An 18,902-nucleotide genomic window follows, 5' to 3' on the forward strand; every position below is an offset into this window, starting at 1 on the left:
CCCTATTTAAATGGAATAGAATTTCCCCGTGGGATAATACAGACGCTAAATAGTCTCCGGATAGTGCACGCACATTTACATTTAAAAAAATAAGCGAAACTATGCCGCATCAACGATTTTATTGTTGGACCTATTTTGGGGTGAGACGTGTTTCCGGTTCTGCCCATCCGGCCACTTTTTATTTTTTTAACGACCGGATCATATACCCGAAAAGGAATGGAGCCCCAGGCTAGTGTTGTTAGAATATATATATATATATATATATATATATATATATATATATATATATATAAAATATTCCAGAATTTTGCACTTTTTCCAATATTTTTTGTTGTTGAGAATAGCAGATCTACAAGCTGTTTTCAAATAGCCAATGTATGAATGTACAGTATTAACTTTAAAGGGCAACGGGCTCGCTTTTTGGGGGGTCTTGTTTTCATAGACCTATAGTTGCTTGTTTCTCTCGCAAAACCTGGCAACCCTGGTGTTCCTCCTGGAGTACTGGTTCGTCTCTCTACTGTTTGGGGAAAATGTGTTGCTGTTCCCTCGTTGAATGAGTCATGATAATATAATAAACAAACACGGTCTATTATTAGAAGTCGATACACGACGACCGCAAGGCGTTGTCAGACGTCAGAGCTATAATATGAATCTAGTCCACACTGAGAGAGGACGTAAACCCGACTACAATGGCAACTTCCCAAAGTTACAGTGATAATTCATTTATATCAGAATTTCTTATTTTATTTGGTAGGGCACTGTTTACGACGTGTCTCCCCTATTGAAGGTGCCGGGATGTCAGGATGATTAACTTTGTGACCCTAAAATGAGAAGATGAAAACTTGTGTAATGGGACATTCTGCATAATGAGTAGGCCTACTTTCTACTTTTGGTACTTTAAGTACATTTATGATACCAATACTTTTGTACTTTTACTCAAGTACATTTTGAATTCCGGACTTTTACTTCTTCTACATTGTGAATAAGTATGTTTTTATGTAAAATACCACTTTACTTAAAAACGTAAAAAATAGTATTTCTTCCATCACTGCGAGTCCTTACCGTTTGTTTATCAACTTTCCCACCTAAAATACCATGTGGAGATATATCTTTCATGATATAATAACCCCCTTTGTTTATGTACTCAAGGAGATTTTTTGCTTGAATTAATGTGCCAAGTAAAGGACACTATAGGCCTAAAGAAGTTATGACAATCTAGGACGGCGGCAGGCCATAGAGTTATAAAATATATCGGCAGAAGTTATTTTCTTCCAACTTGCTAAATAATGAAGAGGTCGTATTACAGCTCCATCTGGGGGTGAATTTAGGCAGTGCACCTATAATTGATAGAAAACAAGACAACCCTGTAGGATATGGCTAGAGACCTTGCATGAGCCCTCTCTAGTCTGCCTTGAAAAGACACCTATATTCTCTCAGGCTTATGGCAAATAGTTGTTTGTTTGTTTGTTTGTTGGTTGTTCATTGTTTGCGTCCTTGGGTTCATGAAATCTGCTTTATAAATTCAAGCTATTATTATTATTAGTTATACTGTCAATATATATATATATATATATATATATATAATATATATATATATATATTATGCAATAATAATGACCCTAAGACAAAACAATTTGATCAATTTTGATAATAGTAAAGATGAAAACTTAAGCATTTTCCAGCAGCAGGGTCTCTGGACTGGATAGGGTTGAGGGAATGGAATGCTGAGCAGAGAAAAGTAGCTTACAGAGATATCATCGATGAAAACCTGATCCAAAGCGATCAAGACCTCAGAATGGGCTTGTGGTTCACCCAGTACAATGACCATACGCACACAGCCCAGACACTGCAGTATAGGGATAACTCTGTGAATGTCCTTGAGTGGCCCAGCCACAGCCCTGACTTGAACCCAATCAAGCATCTCTGGAGAGTCCTGAAAATGTATGTCCACCGATGGTCCCCATCCAACCTGACAAAGCTTGGGAGGATCTGCACAGAAGAATGGCAGAAACTTTTCCTTCCTCTGAATACTTTAGGGCCAGATAGTCTACTGAGAGGGGGGGGAATACTCTGAATGCACACTCACTAACTGTATACCTTAAGTAATGTGCAGCTAGTCCTGTTTGGCCCCGTAGTGTCAACCAGACTGAACATATTCTGAGCCAACTTGATTTTTATCTGCATCTGGTCGAGTGTCCGAAGAACCATTAATTATCAACTATAGCGTCTGGGCCAGTGTTTCTCAATGGAACCAAAAGGGTGATGTTCTGACAGGGTTATGGGTAAAAATAACACAAAAGAAAAAACAAAGGGAATATTATGTTATATTTAATATACTGAATCCTGACTCATGGCCACTGCAACGTTTGTGTCCTGGTGCAAAATTAGTTGAAAAATGAGAACCACAAAGCTTATTCTTTTAATATGCTGGGGAAAAACTCAAACCTCTTCTAATAGCATATTCTACATAAGAGTTGAAAGTGTGGTAGCACACTCATAACGCCAAATCGCCAATATAGAATAAGCTTAACAATAAAATGTGCCTCAGCATGCTTGTCAATTAACATTACAATTTAGACATTTAGCAAACGCTAAACGCTGTTTGTCAACCGAGTTTGGCCGTTGTAATCTTCAGCCCACTACCGTTATTGTCTTCTTCATATCACAACTAGCATTTCAAATCCACCCACAAGCATTGGCATTATTCATAAATACAGTATGCATGTTTAAAGAAAAGTAAAAGATGAGTGATTTCCTTCTCTTTGACAACATTCAGAGATAAATGGAACAAAATGGGAACTGTGAAAAGAATCAAGGAGAGATCAGAGAAGGAGAGATCAGAGGTTTTGGAGGACGTGTGTGTGTGTGTTTATCCTGCTATAGGGTCTTGTTTAATGACATGTTGACAGGACACATGGTGGTAGTTGACAGTTGGTTATTCTTATTCTAAATTTTAAATACATTATCCCTATACTGGTCACCCTGACAACAGAAGAAACGTGAAATGTATTAACCAATTCCAGAAAGTAGTCCCCAACTCCAGACACAGGGATTTTTGAAGTGTGGGGTCGACACTGATCCAGTGTCAGAAATGTACTCATCAGTCAAGCTAGGGATCTATTCAAATTTAAACTTGGCAGTGTCTATTAACTAGGCTACCATTTAAATGTAGTGACATCTTGTGGCCAAAGCAAGAGCTGCACCATTATAGCTAAGATTATTATGATTATTTTTGAAATTGTAGTGCGTTTTGACTAGTTCCAAACAACAGTGGACGTTTCAAATTATTTTTCATAGGTTCATACTTCCAAACTGTGTGGTTATTACATTTGGGAACAAATACTCACAACATACTGACCCTAGTTCAGTAGTTTCAGTCATTGAGATGCTTTGTGAACACAAGACGGTGTGTAGCCCACTGGCTGCCGCTGAAACACAGAATCTGGGCACATTACTGCAACATACCAGATATACACGATAACTGTATTTCACAAGTGTTATTTATTGGATTTGATCAGCTTTTATTCTGAAATTACCTGCACAGAGTATGCATTCATAGCCTTTCTACCTTTCTCCATGTAATGCCTACGCACTTGTTCACTTCCAGATTCATGTTCGGAACCAGAGAAAGAAAATAACGTTTTGTTCACTTGCTACTTAAAATATTATATATATATATTTTAAATCATCTTTCTCAATGAAAACATATGGGTACTTTATAATTAAAACATGTTTTCTCGTTAGTCAACCGATATTGGGGAAAGTGAACAAGTCTGCACTTCAGGGAGAAGGGCACAAGATACAGCTGCAGCAACAGAACTGTAATCAATCCTCAAAAATATCCTTGAAAACCCCCTTAATAAAAGCTGAGCACTCAAAATAAGAACAGGAAAACAAATCATCCACAGATCTGTCAGTGTAACAACAAAACATTTCCCCACGGGAACATTGGCACACAAAACATCTATGCCAACTACCAGAGGGAAGAACAAACTGTTGTTCTGTTTAGTGATGGAGATGAAGATAATACAAAGTAGAAACATCTTGTTATTTCCAACTGCATTCTTCACTGAAAAATTAACTAGAAAAATGAAAGAAAAACCACCGGGCATGACTGGGTGACCCTTTTTCTGCCTATTCGAAGATGAATCCAGAACAAGACAATTCAACAGGCATGAGTCCAGTTCAGTCTGGTTCAAACTGTCTCACAACCTGATTTTCACCTGGCACAATCTCCAGGTCTCAAAATCACATATCTCACACCCCCAGTCCATTAGCTTAGGTCCATTAGCATTAGATTCAGTTACATAGCTTGACAGTTCGTTCACACTCGATCAGTTCCACATCTGGTTTCTTATTTGGAAAACGCTATAATAAAAACATATCTCACTTTGCGGGCCTTCTCTCAGTGCTTTGTTTTGCTTCCGATTTGAGTTTAGCCTTCCCAATGCGTTCCTTCATTTCATGAGTCAAGAACGCTATGAACATACTCAGAGTCTCAACAACTGGTGTTTTTGCTCTGTGTAGCAGACAATCATAATACTCATAATAGTCTATGGCTGGCCAAAAAAGGATTTACAAAAATGAAAATTGTACACCCATTATATTGTTTATTCAGACATGAAGCGAAAGACAGAGCTCTGCGTGATGGTACATTGCTGTGAAGTCCAATCCATGGGGATTTTTATGTGAGAATGGCGGCCACTGACAAGGGAGAGGAACAGAAGATGGTTGATGCTGTCCATGACATTCTTAACTAAAGCGTTTCAACGAAAGCTTAACTCACCACTGAAGACAATTACAGTTTCTATCCCTCTGGGCTTGCTGACTTGTATAACTGCAAAGGAGATTGTTGGTGTATGTGTGTGTTTGTGAGAGTACAGTTATGTGTGTGTGTATATGAACGCACACATACAGTATGAACGCAAGTGTCTGCGAACTGGACAAAGATGGTCGACTGTGTTTTTGTGCGACTATGTGTCCTGAAAGGTCAAAATGAAAAAGTGCGTATTCCTGGTCATAGGCGCTGAACACATCCGTTAACTAGCCAACGACATGTGCTAGCATGTGTGTCTGTATATATGTGTTCATTACGACCTAGACGAAGCGTCTTCAAAAGTGATGATGCTGGACTCTGACTGTTGTCCTCCGACGCTCTGTGATGCTGCAGAGGGGGAGGGGGAGGGGATGGGAGAGGAGCCCACAGAAGCCCCCAACCCTGCTGGCTTTGGCTTGAGGGAGGAGGTGGCGAGGAGAGGCTGCGTGTCGGTCCTGACTTCGTCATCCTCGTCATCGTCCTCGTCGTCCATGCTGGGCCAAGCCGTCTGGTCCTCCACGCGCTTCAGACGTTCATTCAGCGCCTTGAGGGCCAGTTGTCTACAGAGGGAGAGGGAGAAAGAGAGTGAGAGAGGGTGGGGGGAGAAGACAAAGGAGTACTTATTTTTAATGGGAGAAATCCTCATACATGTGACTACACACTGGGATATTAGACACACACACAATATATATAAATACATATATTAAAAAGTACTGCTACTACTATATTAAAACTACTTTTCGAGCGGAATGATACAGAGTTGTAGCTGATTATTAATATTTTCCTTTCCTCTTTCAGAGTAACCAATTATGTTTACCCCGTTTATGCCAATTAATCCTCCCCTAACATTTCTGTGTTTTGGCACTGCTGTTGTACCCTAATGGCTCACCTGCCAGTGAGGAGCCCCCACCGGAGGACACAGCGCCTACGTTCTATTTCTCCCATTCATCAATCATGCTTATCAGGTTGCAGATCTGGCCATGAGCGAATATGGAAACAGTGTGTGTGTGTGTGTGTGCATGTATGTGTACGTGCAAATGACTGGAAACAGTACCGGACGCAGGCTCTAGACCGGATCTGAGCAGTGAGCAATACATAGAAACCAGGCTTTCCTACAGGTATTGCGGAAAGCTTGGTGATGCAATGTTAGCGTTGTCTTAAAGGGAAATCAACATTGAACCATGTCATAATATACCTTAGAGCTGTTGTGTGGAAAGTCCCCCCCCCTTCTATGTTGCCTAGAACTAGAGAATCGATTGTTGGGGTCATGTGATGATCAGTGACATACAGAAGGTGTACTCTTTGGCCCGCCCTCTGCCTCATTCACTAGAATGGGGAATCTCACTTCCAGCTGAAACAGTGCGACTTGTACTAGTTTATAATGGCATATGGTTATGTATCACATTTCACAAGACATTGTACTTGTAGTAATAATAGAAATCAATTGGCTGAAAATGCTTTAACAAGCCTTAACTTTTTAGTCGCACGGGCCTAAGAGTATACCTTCCGTATGTCACTTGACTTGACATGACCCCAACAATCAATTCTCCAGTTCTAGGCAACATAGAAGGGGGGACTATTTCAACACAACAGCTCTGAGGTATATTATGACATGGTTCAATGTTGAAAACGAGTGGTATTCCCCTTTAAGCGTTTCATTCGTTGTTCTCTCTACAAAAGGACAGAGGCTTTACCTTACCTAGCCTGTCAGTTTCTATCACAGCCGATATATCACACATTCCAAAACCATAAAAGGCTTTCTATGTCCATTAAAAGTGTGACACATCCTATCCAGTTACAAGGTGAATGGTGGGAGGTGTGTTGTTTGTGTGTATGGTTGTTAGGAGTATGTCGGTTTGAAATTGAACCTGTCTGACAGCTTGGACATGTGGAGCGGTGTAACTGCACACACACCTACAGACAGTCCCCCTAAAAATAATGAATATTGACACTGTCTCTACATGAAAGGGACACATACACTACATATTTCCATATTATTTGCCCCCTCCTCTTACCTCCTCCTCTCAGCGTCTTGGGGGTCTGTGCCAGGCAGACTGATGGTGATAGACGAAGGCGCGCCCACGTCATACCTCTTCACCATCTTCCTGCACACCTTCATCTTCACCAGTGCAGCGTGCACCAGGCCGGCTAGCAGGCCGATGGCCGGTTGCAGCGCCTCGGGGAAGAACGAGGCGAAGGCGAAGTGGTCGGACATGTCCCCGCGCCCCCTGCTGTGTCGCTGATAGAAGCGCAGGTAGACCCAGCCAGACAGCGCTCCGTAGCCGTAGGAAGCCAGCAGGGCACTACTGTCCAGCAGCAGGCCAGAGAGACGCAGCAGCGCCAGCAGGAAGAGAACCAGGACTGGGGCCGCTTTGAGTCTCACCTGGAGGTGGGAGGAATGGAGAGAGACATCTTAAGGTCTTAGGGCCTTTTAAGATATATACATACAGAAAGTGTACTGTAAGCGAAAGCAGATATGTACATGATATTTTGAAATATTAGCATCATATGCAGGTGAAAAGAAGTAGCAGCAGCCAGCAGGTACTATGTTTCTGCTGTTTTAAAGACCAGTTTCCACCGCATGGAAAGGTGAAAAAGCTTATTATTTCATATTTCACATGGTTAAAAACCACAACAGGCAAGCAGTGTTCCATGCCTTGTTCACGTCTGATGGTAGCCGGGTAGAAACTGTTCAGAAATCAGATGTTCAGGCATTCGATACTGCGATAGAGCTTGGCCGGCCATTGTCACAGTAAAGGTCCTTTGCTTCGTAATATTTGCGTTTTGTGTGGATGAACACTCATGACACAAACAGCAGTTTAAATTAATGGGAATTAATCGCACAAAATAAATGCTCCCAGCGTGCAAAGACCTTTACGGGTGATAAATAACAGGTCAGCTGAGCAAACTGGAGCCATCAGAAATATGAGGGGTGGATATTAAGGACATGTGTGCAAGTAGGTGAATGCACATGTGCTTCCTTCAGTGCTTGCATAAACATAAGATTTTTGTGTTACAAATATTAGCCATTTTGCAATTAATTTCACTTTGATCAAAATCTCTTTATAAATACAGGCCTTGCTGAAAAACTAATTCTTCTTAAACTGTAAATCAATCAGTTTCTCTTCATTCCTGAAATGCTGACTTTAGGGTTTCTTTATGTTGACAAAATGTGGGTAATGGATACATCTATAGCACACAGTTTAAACCGCTTAAAACAGCAATACTGCTTAGTATGCACTGCTCACCTGAGCCTGCTTGCAAAATGTAAGCCAATTAAATTTCATGCTATTAAAAAGTATTTTTCAACTTAAGATTTTGTACACTATGGCACATTTCAGCCTGGGAAATGATTCCTCAGATTCTTACCATTAATTGCATCATTCATCTGATCTAAAGCAATTGAAAACAAAAGATCATATCGCACGAAGGCTGTACAGGATATAGCTATATAATTAAAACAGTAGTTACCAGGCAGTTTTTTAATGAACCTCCTTGAATTAGTCAAATATATATTGTTTTTAACATAAAATCTGTTAAGCCACAATGATTTGTAAACATGTTGCCACTTGCCAGGTTGTCATGCGTGTGCTGCCATCATCAGTTTGTAATTGGTCTTGTGGTGTTACAGTTTTATTTCCAATGATATGAAAGGAATTTGACGACATACAAACGCTGACACCAGCTTATAAAATAAAAGAATTTCAACACATCCGACTTCATTTCTTGATGATCCACATATTGATATAGTGACGCCTGTATCAATATGTGGTTTGTCAAAACCTAATTCTGATATACCTTTGTTATGAATAATTTGAGCACAGCCCTATTGTTGATATTTCTGTGCCACTGCTAAAAAGATGCAATCCTATGCTACTGTAACTGGACATATTCCTGATTGTACATTCAGTTTTATTTTGTCACATCTGTGACATCCTGCAGAGAGTGGAGCTGGCAGGATCAGACTTGTTCATCAACTCTAGGCTAACTGGTATAAAGCCATAGGAATCACATATTTACATTCAGGGTGGGGAATTAACAAGCCATCTCACTCAGTTAAGCTCTATTCAAAAAATCGACAGGCTGTCTAAACAGTGAAAGTGGATGATGGTGCTGGTGCATGTTTCTTTTTTGTATATACATTCTTTGCATATAATGCAGGTCATGGTGCTTTTAACAGGCAGTCCTTCTACGACAGGCACAAATGTAGTAGACAGACATGTACTGTAAAATAGGTACTGGAAGCTCTGTTGTGATTAATTGTATTAACCATATCTTGTCTGATTCTAATCCTACCAGGGTGACACCAGAGAGGTACGTATACCTGTCAGTGTTACTGGCAGAGAGAAATCTTCCTTCCATGAGTTATAACACTATTAAGGGTTTCTTTCAGTTGTGACCATAAGATAGTAAAATCAGTATCATCACCTTCACACACTGGCTTGATTGCAATTGTTTCTTGACTTAATAATTTCACGGTTGTTGTTTTTTCTGCTTTATTTTGAACGTCTACCATTTTTAAGATTAAGTATCAATGTGCACTAGTTATACTTTTGAATACTTATTTTTTTGCCATTGCACATGCAGTTTTAATAAAGCACTTAACACAGTTATAACTATTCACATTCCTAGGTGTGCTGTGCAACATGCATCAGGGCAAGGATGTACAGGTGTACCTGTCTCAAGTCGAAGCAACTGCACCGGCAACTGCAGTACAGTCCATAATGGCTGTGAGTACGTCAGGTTTCAACTTCACTTAAATGTGTCACATCACACGTTTACAGGTGCAAAAGACCGGGTGGAATTGCAGTTAGGCCTACCATTTAGTTTTAAATAGGCATAAAAATTTAATAAAGTGTGTAATAAAGACAGAGTTCCTCTATTTTATGTACAGATTCTATTCTACCAGGAAACATACAGTATTGTATTCATCTGGCAATCTTTCAGCTATCTAGATAAAAATTTGACCTGTATACCAAATGAATGCAAAGATTTCTTGGTAGGATATAAATCCAGCAGTACTTGCAGCCCTAAAGGACTGGAGATGTTCGTCCCTGTGTAGAATGTATGTGCTCCTTTTCCTACTTTGCATTGTAAACCAAAGCTTTGCTTAAAAGGGCATGTATGAAACATCTGAGAAACAGATAACATACACACAATGCCAAATTACAGGTTACCAAATTACTGCAACTAGTGAGTTTGACTGTACTTCAACTCGGGTGAATATGTGTTTATTGTCTCCGCCAGGCCGAAAGGCATGGCGAGAGAGTATGTTTTACCCTCCGTCCGTCCGTCCGTGTGTGTGTGTCCTGTCCGTGTGTTACCAGCTAATCTCCGGCACTGTTGGCCCGGTCGCTGCGAAACTGTGCACACCCACTCCCTGGATGCCAATTCAGAACCTCTGCCCCACATTTTTCACATGGGCCTGTTATAGCGCCACCAGGAGGCCGATTTGTGCAAAACCCATTTTTTTCCCATTACACCTACAGCTTTTAACCAAACGTCATGCAAATCGGTACACAGTATCTCTATAGTCATGTGATCAACCCAGATCTGTCCGATTTCCCATATTTCATCCTCATTGGCTAAGGTTGGCTTCCAAAGTTTGCAGGATTGGTCCGTTTTGAACAAACCGCCTCCAATCATGAACGCAGCTTGCCATTTCCATATAATTGCACACGCACATTCCCACTAGGCCGAGGAAGAAATGCCACTTGAAAATTTTCAAATCAGCCTCATGGTGGCGCTATAACTGGCCGATTTGCATTTTTAACTATAACGGCACCGATCTGCGTGAAACTTTGCACGCACACTCCCTAGAGGCCAAGGAAAAACATCTGGACTGCATTTTTCACATCTGCTTTTTACAGCGCCACCAGGAGGCCGACTTATGTAAAATACATTTTTGGAGATTATTCCTTCAGATTCTGTCCAAAAAACACGCAAATTGGTACACTGCATCTCCATAGTCATGTGATTCTGATGGATCTGTCCGATATTTCATATTCCATCCTATTTGGCTTACAGTGGCTTCCAAAGATTGCAGGATTGGTCAGTTTTGAACAAAATGCCTCAAAACATGAACGCAGTGTGCAATTTCCGTAAAATTTTGCATGCAGATTCCCACTAGGCCGAGGAAGAAATGCCCCCCTTTTCACATTCACATTGGCCTGTTATAGCGCCACCAGCAGGTCTAATTTAGCAAAACACATTTTTGGAACAAAATGCCTCAAATCATGAATGCAGTGTCCGATTGAAAGGCCTAAGAAGAAATGCCACCCTTTTCACATTGGCCTATTATAGCGCCACCAGGAGGCCACAATAACCTACCTGACCTCGCGGAGACCTGTGCTCCGAGGAGCACTTTTTCTAGTTTTCTATTCTTTTTTCTCCCTTTCCTCTTCTGTTGTCTGATCTCAGTATACTCAGTACCACTGTACCTAAAATATTGAGCACCAGCCACACCAGCTATTCTCCTAGATTTGCAATCGATAGCGAATTTCACCCCAAAGTTCTGTGATTCTTCAATTATTCATTGGATAGCCCTAATACAGTGGGGCAGTTGCCAAATGAAGGTGTCAACCAACTGTCTGTCAGCGAGGCCAACATGTATCTCAGAAACTACTGGCTGGATTGTCATGGAACATGCCTTCATACTCCCCAGAGGATGAACCATACTGATTTTGGTGACCCCATAGTCTTTCTAGTGCCAACCTCAGGCCAAAATATCAACTTGGCATACAAGGTAATCCATTTGGCAGATTGCTGCATGAAGACCCCATGGCCACCCTTTGGTCAATATGTCTGGTTGTGTGTACAGTAGGGAGCAGCACCTCCTCTAGGGGCTACTAGTGGGGCTTACGTAAGGTGGCATTACACTACGAGATAATCGGGGGCGAATCTCGGGCATAAACATCGTCTAGTGTGAGGGTTCAAAGATCCAATCTGAACCCTCCCAAGTTGCTCACAGGACGGTCGGGGCCACCGATCATTTTCAAAAATGTTTGATATTTATCTGGATCGCTACTGTATGGAACACCTGGGGCGGGTCGGACCGAGAGAAATATGGCCGCTGTTCCAACACCGCAATGTCCGATTGAAAGGCCTAAGAAGAAATGCCACCCTTTTCACATTGGCCTATTATAGCCACCAGGAGGCCACAATAACCTACCTGACCTGGTGGAGACCTGTGCCCCGAGGAGCACTTTTTCTAGTTGCATTATGATACTGACACCTTCCCTCTGGTTTTAATAACATATACCTCATCTCATCATTACATCAACTCGCCCAAGATCACCTATGGCAACCTGAGCACTGGGACATGTCTGCTGCTGTTTGGTGTTCTTCACTCAGTAGGAAGTTCATGAATGACCCATGCTGCTGCCTTAAGAGCAAAAGGGTTTAAGTCAAGTCGTTCTTCACTACATATCTAAAACATTCATACTTTAGCAAAATATAATTTATACTTAGGCTTGACACCTGTGGCATTGTATTCCTATACGAGTAGTTTTGTACATCAAAGCAACTAACATTACCATTGGACATATGGCCTTCTGAAATGTTTTATATCCCTTTCTCAGATTGTGGTAGTTTGATCAGTCTTATATACCATTTACTGTACATAAAACATTCCAGGCTACACTTGACTTGGGTGTATAAAAGCACCTCTTTGGAAGACTCAACCTTCTCTTTTCTCTCACCTTGTGGTATTCAAAAGTGCCGTCACATTAGCCATGGTCTTTTTTGACAGACTAGCTCATGTGTAAAACTCTAGACTAGGTGTATGCTTAATTGATACTCCGTTGGATGAGTGTCACTCCCCTAACATAGCAGATTACATGTTGCATTCAACTTGAGTATAAATCAGGATGAACCTGCATGATAATGCAGATTTGTAAAGTGTTAATCAATTCTCAGCACGCTTGTTGTATCCCCCAAAAACTATTTCCAAAACATATCTACAGTATGCCTCTAAATCTTGGGACCACTGCCTCTTCATAGTTACAATACCACCCATCGATATGCATCTACAATGCTTCAACATCTCTTTTCTTTGTGACTCACCTGTGGTACTCTGAGCACTGTGGTGTCGCCCATCGTCTGTTTCAGTGCCACAAGGACCCCTCCGAGGAACCCAACCCCTCCATGGACACGCACAGCGAACAGGAAGTCCAGGTCAAAGGTCGCCACATAGGTGAGGAGGTAGGAGAGCCCAGCCAGGATGCCAGCTGAGACATTGACCACTGTGAAGAAGATGAGGAGTTCGAGAGCGCCCCAAAGAGGCTCTAGTAGGCGTCCGCAGGCAACTACAGTGCCCACATTGGCCGCTACACCCCAAACATGCTGCTCCACCACTCCTTGTGTCAATAGTGTCCACACCCAGAAGTTAGGGGGGAAAAGGTACCCCGGGGTGACCCCCAGGGCGTATGGGGTGTCAACGGCCCAGGAAAGCAAGTAGAGAAGAATCACCACAGCACTTATTGATTTGACTACCACGCTGGTGCTGGCCAGGGCACCCAGGAAGTGCTGTCGTGCCACGGGAAGGTAACGATTCATGGTGACTTTTGTCCAGAGGGGGATGTTGTTTTGATCAGTTGTCTTCTGTAAGTAGGAACTGGAGATAGCGGCGTGTGGTGATCAGAATAGAGGAACGCTTTGAATCCCAACAGCATCTACGTCCACGGTCTTCTGTGGGATTTCATACGGAACTTCATCTATCTGTAGAACGGGTGAACAGTGGCTTTGCTATGATGATCAGCTGACTCGGGGGATAGACTTCTGTTTGAGTCAGTTGCTCAACAACACAAAACAAAAGGGCTACACGATTTCACAACTTTTCCAAAGACGCTACCGTTTTATCATAACAGAAAATCAAGTCAGTGACTTTTAGTTCTTAGATTCGACCTAACAAGGTGACAAACGGGCCAGCAGTTGTAGATAAGCTCGAGTAGGTGATAACCTTTATTAAACGCCAGGGGGGCTTTTCCATCTACCTATGTTTTTTTGACGACCTTCACTCGACGCAGACAGACCTAACCGACTCAATAAACTCACTCGCTCCGAGAGTTAGCAGACAACTCATTGTCAAGTCAAACACGAGCCCCCCACACCCGAGCTGACAAATCAAACACAAAGTCCAACTTCTTCCAACAACAACTGATATTAGCTGGGTTAGCTTGTAAACATTAAGCTAGCTAACACTAGCTTGTTGTCAAGCTGACAGTTCCGCTGCCTTGCGTCCGCCATGAAAAGAACACAATGAGGCTACGTCTTCGCTTTGGGAAAAAACAACGAGTTCATGGATAAAAGCTCACATGGACCAGTACCAGGTCTGGACCAGGCCTGAGGTCCACCTCGGCTGGCAGCCCGAGGAGGATCCCCCAGGAGATGATGGCAACAGGCCTTCAAAACAATGTGGCTGAGGTGTGAAAACGACCGTTGTTCATTCCCCTGGAATTCTTCCCCGGTCTCTTCTTCTTCTCAGTCCGTGTGGCGCGGTCTGCACGCCCTGCTTCTGCGTTATTTAGGACTTTTGATAATTATTCACTCGAGAGAAATGTTGTTATCTTTCGGGGCACTCCTCCTCCTCCTGAACACAGACAGACAGAACCATTCAGCAGCAGCAACTCTCCTGCGCTGCGCTGCCAGCGTCATCAGGGGTCGGTCTAAAACTAGCGTTGCCAGATTCTGGGAGAGAAATAAGCAACCAGGTCTAGGAAAACAAGCCCAAAGGAAGCGACTATAGCTACATTAGACCTTTAAAACCTACATACATACATTGGTTATTTGAAAATAGCTGATCTACAAGTGCTTGTAGACCGGCTATTTTCAAAGACTCATGAAATAAAAAGTGACATTTTAGGAATATGTTTGAAACATTCTAACAACACAAATACTCTCTGGCAGAAAACATTTTCATGAAAATATTTAAATATTACATAATTTGGAAGCAAGCCTAAATACGCAAGTACACGTTAGAAACAAGCCCAAAATACCCAAAAAAGAAGCCCAAAGTTGCGTATAATAAGCGGACTTGGCAACACTGTCTAAAACGTCAAGTCACGCAACGTTCTTACAGTACGGCATCATGGGAAAATGAGTATCCATCCAGGAAAGACTATGATATGAATCCTATGATCAATCCTGGTTCAATCAAACATGGCACACATTATAGGATTAGAATTATGTCAATATTTATTATTAGATGTCAAATGTGTGAGAGAAAGGGAGGCGATGAGAGAGCAGATCTTGGGAAAGGGGCTTCAAGAGTTTTAAAGAAACTTACTTTTTAGCAAGAAATAAAATAACTGATTAACTTTTCACTCTGATTGACCAAAAGGGGGCATCACAGTGGTTGTGGTTCCATCACAAAAAGTGCATATCACTTTACACTGGCATGTTCCATACAACACCAGATAACACCACACAACTTTGGCACAAGGTTTGTCATGATGGGGCCAAGGGACAAATTACACCCCCCCCCCCCACTAAATCAACAAAACCAAAATTCATTTTGAAGTTGCATAAACTTCTAAATTAATTAGTATAACTCCAGATGGTAACAGGAAGGGTGTGCACCAAAACATTCTGGGCACTAGGGAAAACTGGGCACCGTGGAAGAGTGGGCACTAGGGAAATGTAGGCACCAAAACAGGGTGGGCACCAGGGCTTGGACGAGTGGGCAATTGGGGAAATGCATGGCACCAAAACGGAAATACTTTGAAGTCTGGCATGCGTATTACAGGAATGCAACTACATTCAGATGATATTTTTTTCCCCATACAAAACATTTTCAGTAAAATTTTATATTAGTTTGAGGTTAAGGTTAGGCATAGTTCTTTGAGGTTAAGGTTTGGTTTAGGCATAGTTTTATTGAGGTTAGGTTTAGGGTTAAGGTTATGCTTAGGCATAGTTTTACTGAAGTTAGGGTTAGATTTAAGGTTTAGGTTAGGCATAGTGTTACTGAGGTTAGGGTTAGGATTACGGTTAGGGTTAGGCATATCTTACTAAAAGCTGCAGTCTTCCGAGGTCTGGTGCCCACTCTGTATTGGTGCCCACATTTCCGTAGTGCCCACACTTCCTGTATTCCACCAGACAACTGTGATGAAATGTTTGACGTGGGGCAACAAAGAACAGATTTACTTTTCTCACTGATTTCTTTTTTTAATTGATCACTCTCTTCTCCTTGCGCCCCCTTACCGCTTCCGCTTTCCATTCTCTTTTTATGGAAATAACAAAAACCTTACACTTGTAAACCAGTGATGTGACAATAAAGTTAATTCTGATTCTGAAGAAGCGTGGCCTATCACAAAAAGTTCAGATCAGATTCATATATAACTGTTCATGCCAATATGTTGTTGACTTCTCCTCTTTTTATTATTATTATTATCATTATTATTACTAGAGAATCTGGAACAATGCAAGTTGGGAATGCATGCCCCACCCTGTTATGCAATACCAGTTATACTCATTGTAGCCTACCCGTTGTCACAGTACACGTTGTACATCGTGACACATTGAGGTTAGACAACACACTCCATATTTGGGCGTAGCTGCATTGGAAACTCCTTAAATGGTTATGGCTGAGTCATAGTGACGCGATTGTGATGACGTGGTCCCATTTGCAAATTTTAATATAGGATGGAGATCTCTTATTGTCTGTATCCCTTTTATGCCCATATGGAGATCTCTTTATCTGTCTGTCTGTGTCCCTTTTATGCCCATATACAGTATGGAGTTCTGTCAGCCATGCCCAAATATGGAGTCCAGGCCAGTCTATGATATCATGACATCAGGGCCCTCCACATATGGGGATTTGCAGATTTATCTATATATTTTTTTTAAACGCAAATCTGACTGACTTCCTACTCAGCACATCTCTCCCCAAGATACGCACGGCAGTTTGAAGTTGATCGGTGTACAGTATGCTGGAGTGGGGACACATGGTCAGACAGACACGCAGAGATTTCACACATTTATAGATAGAAGAGATGGTTTCATGTCTGTTGCATATTTTTGCCAGACCCAAGGGGTCGGCCTACATGAGGCTTTGTACCTGTTTTCTCCATACATGGGCATGCCCCCTTTTCCCTTTACTCTCAGCCATAAAAGTCTGTCCCCCTTTCGTCCATACATGGGCATAGACACAGGCTGACACGTCATGTGAAGTCCGGCTTAGCCGTGACGTAGTGCTCTGATCTTATAAAGTACTTATTCTGGGTCTGGCAGAACCAGGTCCCCTGGTCTTGTTATAAGTTACAAATTACAATTAGCTTGCCATTAGTACTAGGACTTTTTTCGGCTTGAAAGCGGCATTGGAATTCAGTAGTTCTGATGCCTTTTAAGAGAGAAATGTGTGCAGTTAGGAATGCCTGCGCAAATCGACGTTGTTAGGCAATCGGTTTGTGTTGTGTGTGACATCAGATAACTCTAATCAGTCTATATAAGGTATTGTAAAGATATCAAGAGAGAGAGTTATGGACAGACATCGGAATCGGGGGATTGATAAGGACATCCAAAGATCCAGAGATTGAAAAAGCCAGAGAGGGATCGAGAGAAAGATGAGGGAGAGAACATTGAGATATATAGAGAGATCGAGGGACAGAGATAGATCAAGAGACAGAGAGAAAGTGAGAGATAGATTGAGAGACAAAGAGAGAGTGAAATATAGAGAGAAGAGAGTGAGGGAGAGATCGGTAGACAGAGAAGTATCGAGATATAGAGAGACGAGAGAGACGAGAGCAAGAGTTCGACCTAGAGACAGAGAGAGAGCAGCAGCAAGAGATAGATCGAGTGACAAAGAGAGATCGAGACATAGAGAGAGAGTAGTAGCAAGAGATAGATGTGGAGAGAAGAGAGCAGCAAAAGATAGATCAAGAGACCAACAGAGAGCGAGAGATGATGGATCAAGAGACCAACAGAGAGCGAGAGATGATGGATCAAGAGACCAACAGAGAGCGAGAGATGATGGATCAAGAGACCAACAGAGAGCGAGAGATGATGGATCAAGAGACCAACAGAGAGCAAGAGATGATGGATCAAGAGACCAACAGAGAGCAAGAGATGAGGGATCAAGAGACCAACAGAGAGCGAGAGATGGATCAAGAGACCAACAGAGAGCGAGAGATGATGGATCAAGAGACCAACAGAGAGCGAGAGATGGATCAAGAGACCAACAGAGAGCGAGCGATGGATCAAGAGACCAACAGAGAGTGAGAGATGGATCAAGAGACCAACAGATAGCGAGAGATGATGGATCAAGAGACCAACAGAGAGCGGGAGATGGATCAAGAGACCAACAGAGAGTGAGAGATGATGGATCAAGAGACCAACAGAGAGCGAGAGATGATGGATCAAGAGACCAACAGAGAGCGAGAGATGATGGATCAAGAGACCAACAGAGAGCGAGAGATGATGGATCAAGAGACCAACAGAGAGCGAGAGATGATGGATCAAGAGACCAACAGAGAGCGAGAGATGGACCAAGAGACCAACAGAGAGCGGGAGATGGATCAAGAGACCAACAGAGAGCGAGAGATGATGGATCAAGAGACCAACAGAGAGCGAGCGATGGATCAAGAGACCAACAGAGAGCGAGCGATGGATCAAGAGACCGACAGAGAGCGAGCGATGGATCAAGAGACCAACAGAGAGCGAGCGATGGATCAAGAGACCAACAGAGAGCGAGCGATGGATCAAGAGACCAACAGAGAGCGGGAGATGGACCAAGAGACCAACAGAGAGCGAGAGATAGATCGAGAGACAGAGAGAGATCGAGGCATAGAGAAGAGAGAGCAGTAGCAAGAGATAGATCAAGAGACAGAGAGAGATCGAGATATGGAGAGAAGAGAGCAGATATATCAACAGACCAACAGAGAGCAAGAGATATCTCAAGAAACCGAGAGAGATCGACAAAGAGATTGAGAGAGAGATCAAGAGACGACAAAGAGAGACCGGGAAGTAGAGAGAGAGTGAAAGATTTATCAAGAGACCAAGAAAGACAGAGAGTTAGGTCCAGAGACCGAGGGAAATCGAGAGATAGAGAGACTGCGAGAAATAGATTGAGAGAGAGAGAAAGAGAAAGACA

The 18,902-nt window shown here is 42.3% G+C and overlaps 1 protein-coding gene across 1 annotated transcript; it reads right to left on the minus strand.

The window, feature by feature from the left end:
* Positions 1 to 3,482: 3,482 nt before the first annotated feature.
* tmem115 (transmembrane protein 115) lies at positions 3,483 to 14,442 on the minus strand. Its single transcript, XM_080445367.1, has 3 exons — positions 12,881 to 14,442; positions 6,832 to 7,199; positions 3,483 to 5,376 (listed from the first exon to the last, which is right to left on the minus strand). The coding sequence occupies exons 1-3, from the start codon at positions 13,370 to 13,372 to the stop codon at positions 5,091 to 5,093; spliced, it is 1,146 nt and encodes a 381-aa protein (XP_080301493.1). The 5' UTR covers positions 13,373 to 14,442; the 3' UTR covers positions 3,483 to 5,090.
* Between the last annotated feature and the right edge of the window lie 4,460 nt (positions 14,443 to 18,902).

Source organism: Gymnoscopelus braueri (assembly GCF_963280865.1).
Source record: "Gymnoscopelus braueri genome assembly, chromosome: 12".
Taxonomy (NCBI): domain Eukaryota; kingdom Metazoa; phylum Chordata; class Actinopteri; order Myctophiformes; family Myctophidae; genus Gymnoscopelus; species Gymnoscopelus braueri.